Source organism: Paralichthys olivaceus, chromosome 5 (genome assembly GCF_024713975.1).
Source record: "Paralichthys olivaceus isolate ysfri-2021 chromosome 5, ASM2471397v2, whole genome shotgun sequence".
Lineage (NCBI taxonomy): Eukaryota > Metazoa > Chordata > Actinopteri > Pleuronectiformes > Paralichthyidae > Paralichthys > Paralichthys olivaceus.
Window position 1 is genome coordinate 20,469,210 of NC_091097.1, and position 18,533 is coordinate 20,487,742.

Below are 18,533 nucleotides of genomic sequence, written 5' to 3' on the forward strand. Positions count from 1 at the left end.
CTAAGTATTTTATTCTATAAATCGTCGTGAGTGCAGGTAGATAGTTACTGAGCCCAGCTTCTGTAAAGAGGAAGCTGCATCACAGGCACAGACTTACATACAGGGAATGACTGATGTTCGTACACATGTGTGTGTACAGTGTGTACAGTGTGTACAGTTCCACTGGTCAATATCTAGAGTACAGAACATTTTACTGAGATGTTACCTCAGCACATGTGCACATATTAATCAGCTCCTGGGTCCAACTTCTTCTGATATGAGTCAGATCTTTTTTCTGTGTGTGTGTGGGTGTGTGTGTGTGTGTGTGTGTGTGTGTGTGGGTGTGTGTGTGTGTGTGTGTGTGTGTGTGTGATGGTGGTGCAACCAGACAAACAACCTTAACTCAACGTGTCATTGTGCAGAATGACTCATGTGATGTAATGAAGAATAAACCTGCTCCCCTCAAAAAAGACTTTCACTCCACATTCGTGTTCTGGTTCGTTAGTGAAGGTTACGTGTTCTACGTGCCCTCACTGGTTTTCCCTCCATGTCCTCCCACATTCCAAAGTATATTGTGGCTAAAGGTGTTTCCCTGTCACCCGTGTAGTCGGTTGAGATTACATACATCCAATATCTTATCTGCTTTTCAAGCCAGAATAACTTCCCCTTATCAAGTTGTAATTCTCTGAGCTTTCTGTTCTGCAGGACAAGTGCATCTCACTGTTTCATAGGACGTTATATAAATGTGTGTATAGTATTTCAGATTCAAATTGTTTTATTGTCGTTGAACGTGATTCAGCGAAATGTACAACATAAAAACAGCATGTAATAACACTAAGACAATAAATAAAATGTATACATTTAAATACAGCAAGGATAAATACAACAAGGAGGTGACCAAAGGGCAGAGTGCACGATTGCAGTGTCTGTAGTCATTTGTTAATGATAAGAACCCACCTTTAGGCTTAAAACATGGTGTAAATGATGCCGTTTGGATTTGAATGTCGGAGTTCATGACACTTGGATGAAAGTTTAAGACATATTTATTCACTGTTTAACATTTACATATACTTTAGCATACTGTAACATATATTTATTCACTTCTGGTTGGATGCAAACTGCATTTTGTACTTGTGACATGTGCAACGACAATAAAGTGCAATCTAACGAAACCAGAGGGGCAGTTGTATAATTATTTGGCTGCAACGCTGTGTGCGCCTGAAACTCTGGAAGTGTATTGTGGACTCGAACACATCACCCACCCCTCCATCGGCACAGTGGTGATTAAATAATAAGTGGATTTCCCTCTTTTCGGTGAACTACTACTCCTTTAAATCGTGGCCACCCTTTCGTGGCCCCCCCCCCCCCCGGGTCATTGAAAACCTCAGATCCGCCCCTGACGATAACGAGCAGCGTGGCCTTTGTTCCTCAATGGGCGTGGCTTGTGCGTGTGTGTGTGTGTGGGGCGGCGGCCGCGCGCACGGCCCGAGTGAAAGGGCTAGCGTGCTGACGTCACCGCTCGCTCCTGTCAGTCAACGCCAAAATAAAAAGCAGGAGAAACTTTTCCACCGAGCTCCTCCCGAGACCGATCACCCGAGGAGGAGAAGCCGCGAGGCCGCCGCGTTGCTCCGGGGGGGGAAAGCTGTGATGGTCGTTGTCCGGACACGACTCCGCCGCCGCCGCCGCCGCTGCCGCTCAGGAGCTCCGTGTTCCCTCTCTCCTCTCCCGGGGACGCTCGCAGGGAGGCTGCGGGGCTGCAGCCGCGTAGCCGAGCGCTGCTAGCTAACTCGCGGGGGGAAAAAGTGGAGGAGACGGAGGCTAGCGCAGGGCTCGTCCGCCTGACACAGACCTATGCGACGGAGAGCAGGTAACCGGGCCCCCCTCCTCCTCCTCCGGCATGTCGCGTGTTTTCTAGCCCTGAAACCGAGATTTCTGTGCCGGTAGCATCGTCGGGGCTGCAGCGGTGCTGGTAGCAGCGTTAGCCCCGGCGGTAACTTTGATTCCCCGGGTCGGGGACTCCTCTCCTCGGCTGCTTGTTCCGACACGTCCTCCCTGGTTGAGCCACACTGGTGCTGTTAAATGGTATTGATGACATCTCACACGCTGACTCCATGCTTTTGTTGTTTCGTTTGCTTCTGTCAGCTGCGTAACGAGGAAATAAACCATGCACCTCTCTGAGCTGCACAAACCAGTTGCCTTTGCCTAGCATGCACGTTGCAGAGCAGCTGGTCTGTGTGTGTGTGTGTGTGTGTGGTCGAGAGCCTGCAGGCTAAACGTGCACGTTTGTTCCAGCTACAGATCCCCGGTTATTTATCAGTATTCACGCCCTGACCCCCACCACCACCACCACCACCACCCACCAGCCTGCAGAGGATCACCGGGGAGCTTCAGGGCTGCTGCACAGATCCCGGGTCTCTGTCCTGGCGTGGTGAGGTGTAGCAATGCGGTAGACTGGGGTTTTGGATTTCCACAGGAGCACGGTGGGAAATTGAACCGCTATTATTTATTTCTGGTCGATATGTCACAGGGTCATGGTTTGCTGACAGCAGCAGGATGGTGCAGCGGAACAAGGTCAAACCTTGGACGGCAGATCTGCTCTCCTGTCCGGGCTGTCACCCGCAGTGAGGAGGCTCTGCTGCCGCCTCCTCCTCCTCCTCCTCTTCCTCCCATGGGGCAGTGTAGTATGAACCAGGCTGCCAGGTGAAGAATGCCAATGAATTATTCAGCCACATGCTGCATACGATCAACGTGGCGGGGGAATGTGCACATATAGCTGCTGCTCTAGGGGACAATGAGAGGCTCTAATGGCCGGTTCAGGCTCCTCCAAGGAGAAAATGCAGCCTCAGCTTCCCCGTTGAACTTGGCTGTTTAGAGAATGAGGTACTGGAAAGGTCAGTGGTGTAGGAGTGTCAGGAAACATGCATGTCTATTTGAATCCGTTTTCAACTGAGGCAAGGCAAAGCATTCCAATCTCTTCAAATTGTTGTGGTCCAACACTTCAGTTTGCTTTTGACATCTAAAGAAGATTGTCCGGGTCAGACGCGTTCTCAACAACAGGAACATTTACGGAAAACTCTCTGTTAGTTATCTCGTCATCTTCCCAAGTCGGCATCTGTGCGGTTTAGTGTCAGTCGCGTGTTAGAAACGTCATCAACACGCCCACATGGTCGCTGTGGATTTATTCCTGCTGTATTCTCACACGGCCTCACTCGGACATTTCGAGGGCTGGCGGGGAAAGCGCCTGAAAATGTCCGGTAGCGACTGACTGGCCTGAATGTTGAAATAGTTTTGAACTAAGACAAGGGAAGGCAGGTGTATTTGTAGAGCAGAGTAGTTTAGTATAACGTGATTTGGATCAGTTGAGGGCAGATAGATTACACATTATTCTTGCTTGCAGAATCCAGTTGTCAAACACGGTCATTGATTTTCATATCTGTGTCGTTTAAACAGCCCAAATCTCAAATAAGGTTATTTGTATTTCGGTTACTGGTTGATTTGATTTACAGTTTGTCAATGAGATAACAAAATGCACTGAGGTCAGTTTGACCCCAAGCAGAAGTTCTGTCACGATAATGATCTGCAGGCTCTTTGACTGTGAATTACTTTTCTTGTAAGTTGAATTAATATGAGGAAATTAAAGTGAAAGCAACTGAACTGTGTAAGCAATTATTTTCAGAGGCCAACAGAAAGTCTTCAGCGTTGAGTTAAAAGAGGGAAGAGTTGCAGCAGACCTGCAGTTCCCTCTACGCTTGGTCCACACATGTAATAATAACTTTACTCTGCACATCTTTCAAATGTTTCTCGAGCTGGAAAACATTAAGAGTGCCTCTGAGCAAAGCTGTAATCCTCAGCAGTACTCAGAGTACTGTCTGGAGGTGCTCTGCTTTCTTTAAAAGCTTGTTCTTGTTCTTTGTGTTCTGCCGTGCAGTGTCCAGACACTGGACATTTTAGATTAAAAATAGACCTTAATGTAGGCTGCACGCCCCCCCGTGTCGTGGGTTGCCCAGAGGGCAACTACTTAGGTTGCTCTCTGCACACTCAATGCCTTCACAAAATATAAGACTGCGTTGTGGTGCATTGCTAACTTTGTGTGTGTCCGCTGTAAGTAATCTTCACCTTTCACAATGCTAATCCACAGCTCTGTGGAAATAAGTGGTTTTAAATCACTTGCATAATTTACAGGACGTGGTTAAATCGCATTTCTGTGAATCTGTCAGGCCAGAGTCCAGACCAGTACAGATACAGCATGTCGCAATAGCTGATGTTACTCAAGAACAAGTGAGACGTCATCATGTCTTTTTTTTTTTTGCTCTGTGATTCCTCAAGATTCATATTTGGAGTTATTTTGATGTTAAGGAGAGTTTTGCTGTACACGTGTAAAAGCTGTTGAGATTAATGAACCGGAGAAACGAGGCTGGATGCAAATCTTGCAGGAGTCAGTGACCCTGAAACATCCTGCGAACAGAATCACATTTCTTAGTCTCTGGAACAGCAGTAATGACACAGTCTGAGTATAACATCAGTCTACAGAGAAGAACGACCTGAGCATTGGAAGATTACATTTCTCCAGTTTCCTCATTTAACCAAAGGTGTTAAAGAGACTTTTAAACAAACTGACACTGGCTGATTTTGCAAAGAAGCTGCTATTTCAGTTCATCTGCTCTGATTGTCTCCCGTTAGGGTTGAGTGAGGCAGGTTTGACCTGAGAGAGAATAAACTCCTTTATTTCCGTGTGGATGTTTTTACACTTTTATTAGTTTACTCAGCAACTGACTCGTGCATTGATGTTCTCACTGACAGCCCCTCTGGGAAATGTGCGGAATAAAAAAAAGAAAATTAAGAGTGCCTCTGATAATTAAAAAAAATAATAAAGTTGAAGCAGAATTCAGGTTGAAAACTTGTTGCACGGTCTTCCTCAGCCTGTGTCTCATGAGCTGAGCCACTTTCTTCATCTTGACAAGCCTCTTTTCTTCCCTCGCTCAGCCTTTGTTTTCTTCTCAGGAGGTTTTTGGTGTGTCCAAACTAACTCGCTATAATCCTCTTGCAAAATATACATGATAATGGAAACCTTTTATTCACAGTCTAAATGCAGTGTTTTCTGCTGTATTCACTCCACCCACTTACTTTTTCTCCTGTTTTTTTTTTTCTCCGCTCTATTCCCCTTAACTCTAGTGCCTCTCCCCTGCCTTTGCTTCTCCTCTCCCCCCTCTGTGGACAGCCCTGCTTGTCTCAAGCTCTCATGTTACTTATATTCGACAGCCCGTGTCTTTGCCTTATTTCTTCTCCATCTGTCTCTTTTCTTCTCTCTGGACTGGATGAACCACACAGGGTGCCAGTCCGTCCTCTCACCGCCGCCGCCTCAGTTTCTCCTCTGCCCCTGCCCAGGATGACTGACAGTCATCGATTGAGCCTGTCCACGTGCATCACCTCACCCTCTCTGTATCCTGTCCCTCCCCACCCCACCCGTCCCGTCTCCCCCCCTCCCGTGTTTAGGTGAGCGATGGAGACGAGAGAGTTGACCGTTGTAGCTGGCAGCTTCGTGGGTTTCCAGATCCTCTTCTCGGTGGCCAGCCCGCGGCTCTCCTCCGCCATCGCCCCGGGTTATGGACGGCTGCCTCACACCAAACTGACCGAGTGGAACTCCAGGTATGTCCCCGGAGCCCACCGCTGTCTCTCCTACAGGCAAACACTCTGGTGGTTTGATCTTGTCAACCATGTGGAAGCCAGAGCTAATCAGAGTCCCACCATAGGTCAACACAAAGGGTTATCACGTTTCCCTGTATGACTAAAGATACAGACCCGCATTATCAAGTGAACCTTAGTCAGCCAACTTGGCAGCAAGTGAAGTTTAAACTGGGAAATATTTATTTTATTTTCGCCTGGAAACGACAGGAAGCCACAAGCCTGACTCTGAGTTTTTCTCGAAATGGAAAAAACGTATTTAAAGTTTAATCTCGCCCCCTAAAGGAATAATTCATGGCCGGGAGGATGGCCCTTCAATAAAACTTGTGTATCTCTGCAGTATAATGGGACTGTGATATTCCCTCTTCCCCCAAAAGGTAGAAATACTTCAACACCCAGACTGCACTGGGCTCCCTGTCCTCTGTCCTATTGGGCGCTTGACCTAAGCTTCGACTGTGATGGTTTGGACATGCTCAGTGTCTGAGGTAGAATAGTTGGTCGCGGTCCCACGTATGGAGAGAACGCCGTTATCTACAAGTTCATAGTACATCTCATTCCAGGCAACGTGTCACATTCACCAAAGGTTTTAAACTCACCGCGTGTGTTGCTGTCATCCGGCTCATATTTCACGTCGTGTGGGAACAGTTGATTTGTGTTTACGGTTTCTTTGACACCTGAATGAAAAGTACGTGAAACTTTAATCCGGATTGAAACTGTTCCGCCGGAGACACTTCTTAAAGATGCATTGACCCCCAGCGGTGTTTTGACTGTGGAGTTGGACCCTGATGCCCCTCAGGCCGGCTCAGCGTCACTCCACCCTGCTCCAGTTGTGTGATGTGGGTTTCCAGTGTAAATCACAAACGTCAGGGGTGAACTTCAGGGGGAAATAATTTGTAGTTGCGTAACATCTTTCCCGGACTCTTAAAGGCTGTTATTTTCTTTCTCAGCCACTTTTTTTGCCGCCAACAAGCGCTCGCAGAGGATCCCAGATTCACACAACTATAGTTTACATTATCTGTCTGTAATTGAATGTGCAGGGATTATTGACCCAAGCATTCAAAACAAGCCAGGCCTTTAGAGTGGCCTGTCGTTGCGTAACAGCCTGCGCTCTGTGTCAGTGTGTTGTTTATGTAACCACAACTTAAGAGCAAGTAGAAGAGGGAGAAAGCATTTCCAACGAAGGAACAGGGTCGGTGTTGAACACAGCTTTATGAAGTATTGGCTCGTTAATGTCTTTCCTCTACTTTATAGGAACGATTCCTGTAATTTTTACATAAATAATTAGACGGGAAACAGATCCGGCTCTAAATCTGCATCCGTACGACTACGTTTTCGTCAGAAGACACATCAGCTCTGCGACATGTCCACAGAGTTCTAGAGCTGCTAAAACATAGAAGTTTGGAAATGCTGCTGGACCCGTTTTTTAGCTTAGCTGTTGAATTAATTAGTTTTTACTGAGCAATAACTGACTAGCACGCACGCACGTACCTGCCTGTTTACACCGGCCTGTGTACATGAGAGGCAGCCTAAGATTCACAACACAGACACAAAGCTATGAAGACACATGGTTTTACAAACTTCCCTCAGCCAAGTTCCTCCAGGCCTGTTCCACTCCCAGACACTTGACTCTGACACAACAGTAACACTGGACTCCCACACTCGGCCGGGGCTCAGGCCCAGCAGCTGTTCGCCTGTGGACGGGGGGTCACTGTCCTCCACAGGCTGCTCGCTGTCAGTGGAGGAACTGTGCTCCTGGTGGAGGAGAGATAAGATCCACTGGACCTCTGGAGTATCAGTGGCCCAGATAACTAATCCAAAGTTCAGGGGCGACGCTGATGAAGAGCAGGATCCACACAGGGATAAGATAGATGTCATTTCATACTGTGTGCAAATTCTGGACAGCAGGGACGTTAACATGTCCTTTCTTTAATGATTACCCATTTGAAAACTTGTATTAGTCTGCCACCATGCTTATTGAATTGATCTTGTGTGTGTGTGTGTGTTCATCCCCAGGTTGGTGTCGACAGTGCACGCTCTGCTTGTGGGCTTGTTCTGCTTGTACATCTTGTGGTTCGATGACGAGGTCAACGCCAACCCCGTCTGGTAAGAACACAACGGCTAATTCACAGTTTAAATACCAACCGGAATTGTTTTGTTATGAAATAATCCAACGTGTGACCTGCAAATACAATAAATACCCTGAGAACCAAAACAGAAACGATCCCGTACATCCGATGGAGAAGACGAGAACGGTCACAAATCATCGTCTTGTCGTCGTAGGAGCCTTAAAAGCAGGAAGGGAATTTAAATGCTTCGGATGCTTTCAGGAGAAACTCGTCCTCTCACAGCTGCTTTTTACGAGCGGCAGCGACGACGGGCTCACGAGGGAGGGAGGTAACAGATGAAGGGGGTGAAGACGGGAGGTGTGGAACAGTTTAGGAACGTCAGGGACGGTGGTTTAATACTTTTGGTGAGATGAAGACGGTGTTCCTCTCTCCAGAGTGAAAGCGGGAGGGGGGGGGAGAAAGGATGTGAGCTGTCGGTGGAGTCTCCAGTGAGTTGTAGATTCGGTGGATTTAGCCTTTGATTATTGTCTTTCCAGATTCTCTCTCCGTCTCTGTCTTCCCCTCACTCTGCCGCCGCTGTTATTATCATCATTGAATCCCAAAAATGAGAACGCCCCCCCCCCCCCTCTCCCCGTATCACTCCTTTAAAACATTTCTGTTCAGCTCTCTCTCTCTATCTATCTCTCTGTCTCCCACCTCTCACTTAAATTCTTTCAACACTCCTTTCCTCTTTCTCTCCTTTCCTCCCCCCTTTGTTTCGCTTCCTCTCTGGCTTGCTAGCAGACAGACTCGAAACCCACCAACAAGGCTCCTTTTCATAGCAAACAACAGAAGCCCAGTCTTCTGCCTCCTCTGCCTGCTTCTCTCTTCATGTGGACCCCCCCCCCCCCCTTCACCACCACCAGCACCTCTCGCCACTGATGTAGCAGCACCCCACATCTCAGGCTGTCGAATCAATGCAGCGCACCTCCCTCGCTCTCATTGTCTCTCTTGTCAGCCCCCGGCCTGCGTCGCTGATGGAGCAAAAAACAGAGAGAGAAAAAAGAAAGTGGGAGTGCGGGGTGGGGGGGGTCAAGAGGGACCCTCTCCCATCTCCCTCCTCCTGCTACCAGTCTCCATCTGCTGAGCAGTCAGGTGCTCAGTGTTGTAGCCTGCGTCTCCAGGGCTACATGTCCTTCTCATTGTTGGACTGGAGGATTTGATTTCTTCCTCATAATCAGCATGTGTCTCTTAGTGGGAACAGTTTCCGTGTCAGTCCTCCAGCGTGCAGCTTTATTTCTTCACTTCTCTGTGTTGAATTTCTCCGCTCACCCAGCGGCACCTCTACCCGATCCCCAGCAGTATCCTAATGCCCTGCGGCTCATCCCGTTGCAACAGCGGAGTGGTGCAAGCATTAATTCTCCGGTCAATCTGATTGTATTACAGCGCCGCTAAGACCTGTCACACAGACGCATTGTTCTACCCGCTGCTCTCAATGTGGCTGGTGTGGCCAGAGCCAGACGTGTTGGAAACCTGCATTGTTTCCAGCTGCTGCTCAGACTCTTCCAGTATCAGTCTGACGGGCGGCATGGCCTACACTCTTATCATAATCCGTTCAGTTCAACAACAGGCAGCGAGTCTGACCACCGCGCCTCGGCTGCATTTCAAGATTGGCTTATCTGGATCTGGAGTTAATGTGCGGGCTCGTCACAGGAGAACGGAGGAGAAGGTTTATATTGTTATTTAGTTGTGATCCCTATATCCACTCCCTTTATTCCTTGGTTTTAAATATTCCAGTTCTTGAATGTTGTTTGATTTCCAGTCGTTGAATGAAGGTAGACGAGGTTTTCACCAGTTATCGGTTTCAACCTGGAATCCTGTAAAGGTTTCTGTCTACTTCTAATGTGAGTTCAGATGGTGACACACCTAAAATAATCCTCAGCAGACACTTCATACCTTCTCTGGTGAGCCTGACGTGTGTGTGTGTGTGTTGTTGTGGGATTGTGTGACACAAGCAGTCAGCCGGTCATTTGCTATACGATCCGTGTGACTGATACCAGGATCGTATGTCTATTGAAGCAGACACCTTCATTGTTATTTTGAACAGTTGTTATTTGCAAGGACACCAAACAGTCACTGGAACAGGCCGTGCACGAGTCTGTGGACTCAACTAGCTTCTGTTTATTCAGACAAACGAGGGCAACAAAGAGTCAACGCCGTGAATATACATCGTTCCTTCACAACAGACGAGCTCAACTTCGTCTCCTGTCTCGTCAGCGTCCTCAGCTCGTCAGCAGGAGACAGTGATTACACAATCAACCTTCAATGACCCGACTGAGTGATTCGTGATGAGTGTGTTGACATGGTTTTATTAAAGTTTAACTTCTCCCCTAAGTTTAAAAAAAAAAAAAATGCCTTGAGCCAAAAAAAAACCGCCTCTGGACAACCAACTCTATCAGTACAGAAGTAGATCATTAATCAGTAATACAAATCACTTTTCTGGAATATGAAGTAGCTTCCTCCTCCTGGTTTGTTTACCTTCAGGGTGGTTGTGGAAAATACCTTCACCCTCTGTTCTCTGCTGCTTCACAGGGGGGACCCCAGTCTGGTCAAACTAAACGTAGCCATAACATGTGGTTACCTCCTTTACGGTGAGCTGTCCCTGTTTTTCATTGTGTTGATCATCTCCTCTGGTGCACAGGCAGCGAGTCAATATACTGTACAGGAAGTTAACACACAAAGGAGAAGAGTTTGTCCTGAAGAGCCCTCTACATTTTTTTTTTTATTCGCTCTATATTTGACTCAAGATTTAGTGTCACATTTTCAGCCTTCAATGTCTTGAATCTTTTACAAACAGACTCATCAGTGTCTGACAGACCTCTCCTCTGTTCTCTAGACCTTGTGCTGCTCGCCTGTAACTGGAGCACTATGGGGGACAGCTTTTTCGTTTGCCACCACTTGGCGGCGCTCTACGCATACGGATATGTGCTGGTGAGTCACTCGTCTGGATCCAGGGAGCACAAACCAAAATAGTAATTTAACAAACTGGATGATTCAGGTCTTTTTTGCCTGTGTCATTGTGCTGCAGTGTATTTATAATACCCTGCGTGTGTTTGGTCTTTGCAGACTCGTGGCGTGCTTCCTTACTTTGCCAACTTTCGTCTTATCTCAGAGTTGTCGACGCCGTTTGTGAACCAAAGGTGAGTCGCTCCTGTTTGTGAGAAACCCTGTATCTGTTTTCATGTCCCAGGATTCAGCTCCTCTGACTGAAACATGCTCCATCCTGACATTTCTTTATCTTCTTCTCCCTCCAGGTGGTTCTTTGAGGCATTAAAGTTCCCCCGCTCTCACTGGATGGTGGTGTCAAACGGTGTTGCCATGGCGGTGGTGTTCTTCCTGGTGCGCATTGCCGTCATGCCGTCTTACTGGGTTAGTGTATTCGCCACCTTCGGCACCCCAGAGTTCGATCGGCTGGGTTTGGGCGCCCAGGTGGCCTGGATCACCTCCTGCATCGCCCTGGACATCTTGAACACTATCTGGATGTACAAGATCTCCCGAGGCTGCTACAAAGTCCTGACCGGGAGGGGAGGAGGAGGAGGACGAAAGGTGAAGGAAGGAGCAGAGGAGTCGTCTTCCCATGACGGGAAGTACGTCAACAACCACACAGACTAAAGAGACGTAGAGTACAGGATGTGTAGACGCAGACATAAGCAGGGAGGGAGGCTGGACTCGGCATCCGTCACACCCCCGCTCCAATCCCTAATGTTAGCCCCTGAGCTAGTTGAGGTCGGCGACTGGACCGGGCTAAGACTCCTCAGGCTCTGACCCTGTCCCCGGACAAGGAGACGGCTCTTTGACTAACTCGAGCACCAGCCTTGTTTTTCCACTGACAAATTCGTATCCTGCTCGGTGATGGCATTCGGTCGCAGACGGAGCTCACAAGCACACTTTTAACTCCAGTCTGTCACTCGCCTGTTTCGCCCCCCCCCCCCCCCAGTCTCCTGTCACACTCAACTTCAGCCAAAGCCCCCCCCCCCCCCCCCCCCCTCTGAAGTGCCTGTGAACAACAGGAAAAGCAATAATCCCGGAGGAATACGATCGCAAAGCTCTGCGGCCCCTTTAGACGACTTCCATCTCTCGATCTCTGCTGCTCCTGAACGACCTCTTCTGTTTTTGATAAGCGCGTCCACGCTCGAGGAGACGTGACGTCCAGAGTGAAGAGCTCTCCCATCAGACCCGTACAGTGTTTGTGAATCTACAGGGCTCTTGTCTTGAACTCATCTGACCTCACGAAAAGAGACAGGAAGAAAACACCATAATGCCTCTTCTACAGTTTCACCTGCTGTGGCCTCCTTGTGACAAGTGGCGCCTGCCGATATCACCAGCCCTCCAACCGCCGCATAATTTGGGATATATATATATATATATTAGAGAACTGAGACTGTGCATGCAGGAGAGAGAAAGACACGCTCTCTAACACCCGTAACGAATTATGCCTTTTCAGTATTCATCTCTTCGGTCTCTTTAGCAGTCACAGTAACGCGTCTAAATCTAATATCACCATCCATCCATTGCAACCCTCTGCCTCACTGGATAGAGCTCCACTATCCAGCTCGAACATTTGATTTTGTTCTACCTCTCCCCCTGCCTTACAGACGCTCTTGTCAGTCCCTTCCTCGCGATTTGATCAACGTTTTCTTTTCTTTCTTCTCGTCTGTACGTAGCCTTCTGAGCGTCATGTGTTGTGATATCACTGGAGCATCGGGGGCCTCTCCTCCTCTGTCCGCTGTCTGTTTATCTCAGGCAGCGCAGGGGAAACGCAGCGGCATCACATTTCTCACTAAAACGTCCCATCAGTGTAGAGCGGCACCCCACCCCCACCCCCCACCCCGAGGCTTTTATACTTTCATTTATCGCCTCTGTTCTCAGTAACTCTGAGAACCTAATGGAGGACAGGGGGCAGAGAATAGCATGCAAGCCACACACTGTATTTGGTGCCCTTCTCTAACGCCGACGTGGTGCTCCTCCTTTTGCTGAATGTTAGCAATATGACTTTTTTTTTTTTTTTTTCTTCCAAATTCTTTTCTATCTAATTCTCAAATTTATATGGATGTACCAATCTGTGGCAACAATGTGCTGTTGAACGCAACGTGGCAATCTGCATGTTTGTTTTTTCTTTTCTCTGTGTAAAGTATAAATCATGTCTATAACGCATGGTAAGATTGATTCTGTGATGCCTTAGTGAATAGTTACCATAGATGAATAGCATCTAAAGATTAATTGCATTAATCTAATGCTGAAAAAGGGTTTGTCTTCCAAAACAGGTCAGTTTTTTTTTTTGCCTCTGGGAGGAAACTGAATGCATGTACGTTTGAGCCCTCTCTCCTCTCCCTGCATGTCTGTACATATATTCACACACAGTAACTCTGCAGGTACCTTTTTCGTACTGTATGCCTAACTCACTAATCCTCGCCGACATCCTCTGCAGAGCCGTTGGCGTTAAATTTGGTTTTACAAGCACTAACTTAGGTGACATCACAACAGACAGAAACACAAGAGGTTGTTTCAGGACTGAAGACACAGATAACATTTGTCCTCTGCTCACATTTTAGTTTTTGCTTTAATGAGTATTCCACCGATTTAGCATCGCGCTCCTGTAACGTCGATGTCGATTGTTTGTTTTGTTTTTTAAAAGGGGGGGAAAAGAATCGATGCAGTAGAACCAGAGATTATCGTCGGGTTTCCATTCAGCCGCAGCACAAGTTTCAACCAAATTCCAAAAGAACTCTGTAGGAAAATATTAACGAATGTGCATCTCCGTCCACCGCAGTGCGACTGGTAGTTCTGATTCTGCAGCCAGGTCCAGTTGGGCCTTTAGGAAACACTAACCAATTAGCATGTTTTATAAACGTAAGAAGTGTCTCCACACGGATCACATGTTAGCGGCGCTAACGGTTCAGTCACGTGCGTCACGTCGGTCGTTATTGATTCAAGTGTGATCATCTTTTCCACAGAAGTAAATCACAGACACCACGTTGTGATGTTTTTTGGTTTTTTTTACTTTTTGAATTTGTGTTGCAGGCGGACGTTCTTCCTCCTCCTCGTTGTTGAAAGTGTCGGGTGTGTTATGCTATCAGTGGCTAAAGTAGCTCGACCCTTTATTTCTGACTCCACTCTTCTCAGATGTGTTTCATTTTTTTTCCAAACGTCTGGTTTTTCCGTCCTCGACCGACGCTGACTCGAGTCACATTAAAACTTTGCACAGCTCCTCTTGGAGCCACACGAGGCTTCATTTCGACCAGTATAGTGCAGCCACGTCATCCGTGAACAAATCCGCGGATTTCCCATCGAAGTATCCGTCGTTGCGCAGTCAGTCTGAGAACGCGTGGTGGTGTTTTCACTGTGGAACTATTAAGCACACTCCCTGCGGAGCAACAACTCAGTGATCTCCTGTTTTTCTGTCTGTCACCACAGAGGAGGGGCCACAGTAACTTGTGCCTTTACACAAACGGTGGATGTGATTCAGTCGGATTTGGATTAGCATGATCTTTCTAGTGTAATAAGTATCCAGTGATTATTCTCTCTCTCTCTCTCTCTATTCCATATGTATACTCTGTGTATATTTTTATAATCTGCCTGCACAATGATTAATCCGGCCAAGTATTATAATCCAAAGCTGATCCGTCGTCGGGAGCCTGGTCTGCGTTGATTTGTTTGTGCTCTCCCGATTACAGGGATACGCGTCTGTGAATGTTGTGATGGGTCGTTCGGTGGCATTAAGACGAGCGCACGGCGTCCGGCCTGATGAAAACTGAAAATTAAAAACGCTTTATATATTTTTTTGACATGAGCTCTTAGAAGATGTAGTTCACTGGTCAGGGGAAGGGGGGGGGGGGGGCTAACATCTCATTTCTCCAGCCTTCTCAACTCAAAACTGTGAATAGAATAAAACTGTCACTGTTCAGTCTCGACACTAAGATGATCGGAGGAGGGGGGAGGGTGGGGGGGGAGGATTCGACATCATCCTGTGTTTTGGAATCTCTCTTGTAGTTTCGACGTTGAACCGAACTTTTATACTTGTCAGGATTTTCTACAGAATATATTACAAGCCCTGATGTCTGTGCTGTATCTCACACCCGGGGGGCTGCTCGGAAACAAATCGACAGAATGAAGAAGTGATGGTTGATGGATTTGATGAGGCTGCTGTATCCTGTACTTCATATTGTATCAGGTTAGAACAACCCGATTGCCTTTTTTTTTTCTTTTGGGGAGGCCAACGTTCATTATATTATATAATGAATATATTTAAATATATATATATATAAATATATATATATATATCAGAAAGGTATAAAGAATCAGCTCATCGAGTTCTGAGATCGAGGACACTAGAACAAAGCTGCATTCAAATTGGTACTAATACAGTTTGTTGAGCTGCTCATCTCAAGGTTACACACGGTATTTTACACAACAGTTGTTTTTGTTCCTGTCAAATCTTTTCAAATTTGATCGTGTGCGTTCAGTGAAATGTGACGGGTTGAGTCTCAGAGGACACGACAGTTGTGAGAGGCTCTAAACGACTGGAAGACCTTCAATCAAGTGACTTGCCAGTTTTTTTTTTGTTTTTGTTTTTCCTTTTCGAATGACTTGCCAGTGTGGCTTATGTTCCTTCCTTTTAATTTTGTCTCTTAATGCAATGCAATTTTCTTCTTGTGATTATGTCTGTTTTGTTCCTGGAGATTTTAATGTGAAACAGCCGACACCTACACACGGGCCTCGTCTGAGCATGGCGTCGTGGCTCAGATTGTTGTTCTGTCTACAATCACCACTACTAATGATCATGTAACTGTAGTGCTGAGAGCTGAGACTTACTTGAAAGTGTTAATCTTCAATAAAGTTGAAGACAAGAGAAAAAAGTTGGTGACGCGTTTCTTTTATTCTCCTTCTTCTTCTACAACACTCTTGTTTCCGTTTTGTGCATATTCATAGTTTCTTTGAACGATGATGTCAGCACGGGAATAACCTGTTGCCTCCACTGTAATTTGTCCAGACAGCAGCACAACGAGCCGTTCCAGTCGTTCGTCAGCGGTCGGCCGGTTGTATGACAGTTCTGCACCAGCACGCCAAGACCTGCTACTGGTAGTTGGCACCGTTGCTGCGTGTTTTTTCCTTCCTGTTAAATTGTGTACGTGAAAGAGAAAGAAATGAGTGAGACGTTCAACGTGAGATGGAAAGAGTGAAACGAGAGGTTTGATTCAAAGCAGGAGAGAAAGAAAGATGTAAAGGAGTGATTTGGAAAGGGGGGGGGGGGTGTCTGATCCACAGCCGGTCTGTGATTGAAACCACAATGTGTGTGTGTGTGTGTGTGTGTGTGTACACACACGTACCAATCGGTCAAGGGGCTTGGTCAGACTGTGCTCGAGCAGCTTTACCAAACATGGTCACATAACAGAGGCTCAATGAAAATTTCCTCCTGCTACTACAGCACACATTCACAGTGTGGACTCACACACACACACTCACACACACACACACACATATCATCGCCTGCATGTTGTGTACACACAGAAACACACCTGCCCGTTTCAAAAGTCCACCGTCTGTCATCACTTTGATTCAACACAATTTCTTCCAGCTGACCGACACAGAGCGTTTGCTCCCTCAGCCTCTCAGGAGTGTTTACCTCCTGTCAGCTGTGTTTGTTGGACGTTTGGACTTCCTGTGTGTTAACGTGAAATCCCCACTTTACACGGCTGATATCTGTGTTTTGAGTTGTTTCCCTGTGAGCGGCGCAGGCCGGTGACGATTCCCAGCAAGTTATAATTATGTAAAAATAAGATTATAGGGATATGCCTATTTCAGGAGGAATTTATGGTGAAGACCTTTCCCAGACTTGGGAAAACAAAACACATTAAAAACATTTTTACATTCCGTTGGAGAGGCTTTAAACCGAAGCTGGTTTTCCAAGGTGCTGTAATCGTTGCCCAGAGGTGATTGAAATGACTTTGGAAGCAGCTCGTTAACTGGAAACATGATGTTCACTCTGTGCTGAGGTACGTCTCCTCTCAGGTGGAGCGTTAGAAGGACGAGGGAGCGATTCTTCAGATATTTCTGACCAGAACACAAACATAAAAACATCCATAAAAAGATAAAGCAGCTGGACGTTCCCAGGAGAAACTGATTTTAATGGTTGAGATACTGACGGGAGTTGAATTAACTGTTTAACTGGAAGTAGAAGGAAGTTGTTGAAACGAGGGCAGAAGCTTTTTATGTCCTGAATTTCATGCACTTCCTGTGATAAAAGTCTGGTCTAATGGACGTCCAGTGGCCAGATGAAGATGAACTCGTGCAGGACGGAGTGCAGCGGATACGAAGCGTGAAGAAGAAACTTAACTGAAACATCTGGATTGTTGAATGAGCTGAAATGTGCAGAAGAAGAATTCAAATTAAACGGAACGTTAAACGTCCCAGTGGACGCCGGTGGTCCCGTTGACCAAATCCAGGTCTGTTTGAAGCTTCCTGTCCGACGGTAGCGACAGATTAGAATCACGCTGCCATGAACTCAGCTTTCAGAACTCCTCTGAGCTGCGCAGGATCTTGAGGCCTTCTTCCATAAATAGCCCGACGGAGCGGAGTGAGGAGAGGGGTCTGAGTCCTTCTGAGTTTCTGCACTAATCTGCCTCACTAACTCTTCCTCTCTCTCTCCCCCCCCCTCCCCCCTCACTGGGTCTCTGCATCCTTCCTCCAGTTTTTGTCCATGGAATGCTCCGTCTGTCGGATATCATGACTCACGACCTCGATGTAACCTGGAGCCCTCCTGATTTCACACCGTGGATGTCTCTCTTCTCTCTGGTATATTTGTCCCAGTAGAAATAAGAAATTGTAAAATCACCAGTTAAAGTTCATCTCTTTAAAAAAAACAAAAAAAAAACCCTTCCCTTGTCGATTCAATCTAAATAAATTAAATTAAGTTTATTATCACGGGTCAATTTCAACTGTGGCACTTTTATCGTCTTTGTCCTTTTGACTCGTCGGACGACATCCACATCACATGATGCTGAACAGTGGAGGAACATACAGACAACATGTGTCCCAGCAGGCTGTGAATATACGAGATTTACAGCGTGAGGGATTCCTTCTTCTACATCTCTATACCTCTGTCTCTCTCTCTCCACGTCTGCTCAGGCCCTTCCCTTCTCCCATCATGCCCAAATAAAGTGTCTGAATTCCATGTGTACGCTTCTTCTTCGTCTCCCTGTGAAATGTTTATAAAACCCCTCAATCTGTGCGTGTGCACGTGTGTGTGAGTGTGAGTGTGTGTGTGTGTGCAACTGTGCAGAGTGTCTGTGCAGAAAGTAGAATTCTATTTAGCAGATGAAGTTTAATGTGCTGGCCGATAGTTTCACCACCTCAGAAACATTACAGAGACGAGACGTCTCCTCTGTCGTAAAAGTAGAAAGAAGAAGTTTTCTCACTCATTTATCTGAATCTGTCGATTGTTGATGAGCTCATCGGGGCCAGAAACAGGATTTAATCAAATGTGTTTCATGAGTTCAACACGTTTCAGCTTCATCTGAAACTTTCAGGGTCTAAACTCGTCTTGAGGTTTATTAAACTTGTGGCTGTTTACATACCAGCTGACACTTCAGCTACCTGCGGCTCTCAGTGTATTTATTGATTCTTTCAGTTCTCACATACAAACCGATCGTTTCCAGGTCTGGAGCTTAAACCTGAAACTTCGCTCCTCGTCCAAATTACACAATCCCTTCTCTTGAGCTTACAGCATGTTGCACAATCCGTGTTTATGATGTTATCAGCTTTAATTTT

General features: G+C 46.7%; 1 protein-coding gene across 3 annotated transcripts; it reads left to right on the forward strand.

Moving 5' to 3' along the window:
* Window positions 1–1,446: 1,446 nt before the first annotated feature.
* tlcd4b (TLC domain containing 4b) lies at window positions 1,447–15,622 on the forward strand. Of its 3 annotated transcripts, XM_069524949.1 has the most exons (9): window positions 1,447–1,846; window positions 2,272–2,407; window positions 2,507–2,679; window positions 5,473–5,625; window positions 7,675–7,764; window positions 10,299–10,357; window positions 10,603–10,697; window positions 10,833–10,906; window positions 11,021–15,622. In XM_069524949.1, the coding sequence occupies exons 4-9, from the start codon at window positions 5,480–5,482 to the stop codon at window positions 11,376–11,378; spliced, it is 822 nt and encodes a 273-aa protein (XP_069381050.1). In that variant the 5' UTR covers window positions 1,447–1,846; window positions 2,272–2,407; window positions 2,507–2,679; window positions 5,473–5,479; the 3' UTR covers window positions 11,379–15,622. The 3 variants fall into 3 exon arrangements, with proteins under 3 accessions (XP_069381050.1, XP_069381051.1, XP_069381049.1); XM_069524950.1 differs by lacking the exons at window positions 2,272–2,407; window positions 2,507–2,679 and having other exon boundaries at window positions 1,447–2,061; XM_069524948.1 differs by lacking the exons at window positions 2,272–2,407; window positions 2,507–2,679 and having other exon boundaries at window positions 1,453–1,846.
* The last annotated feature ends 2,911 nt before the right edge of the window (window positions 15,623–18,533 follow it).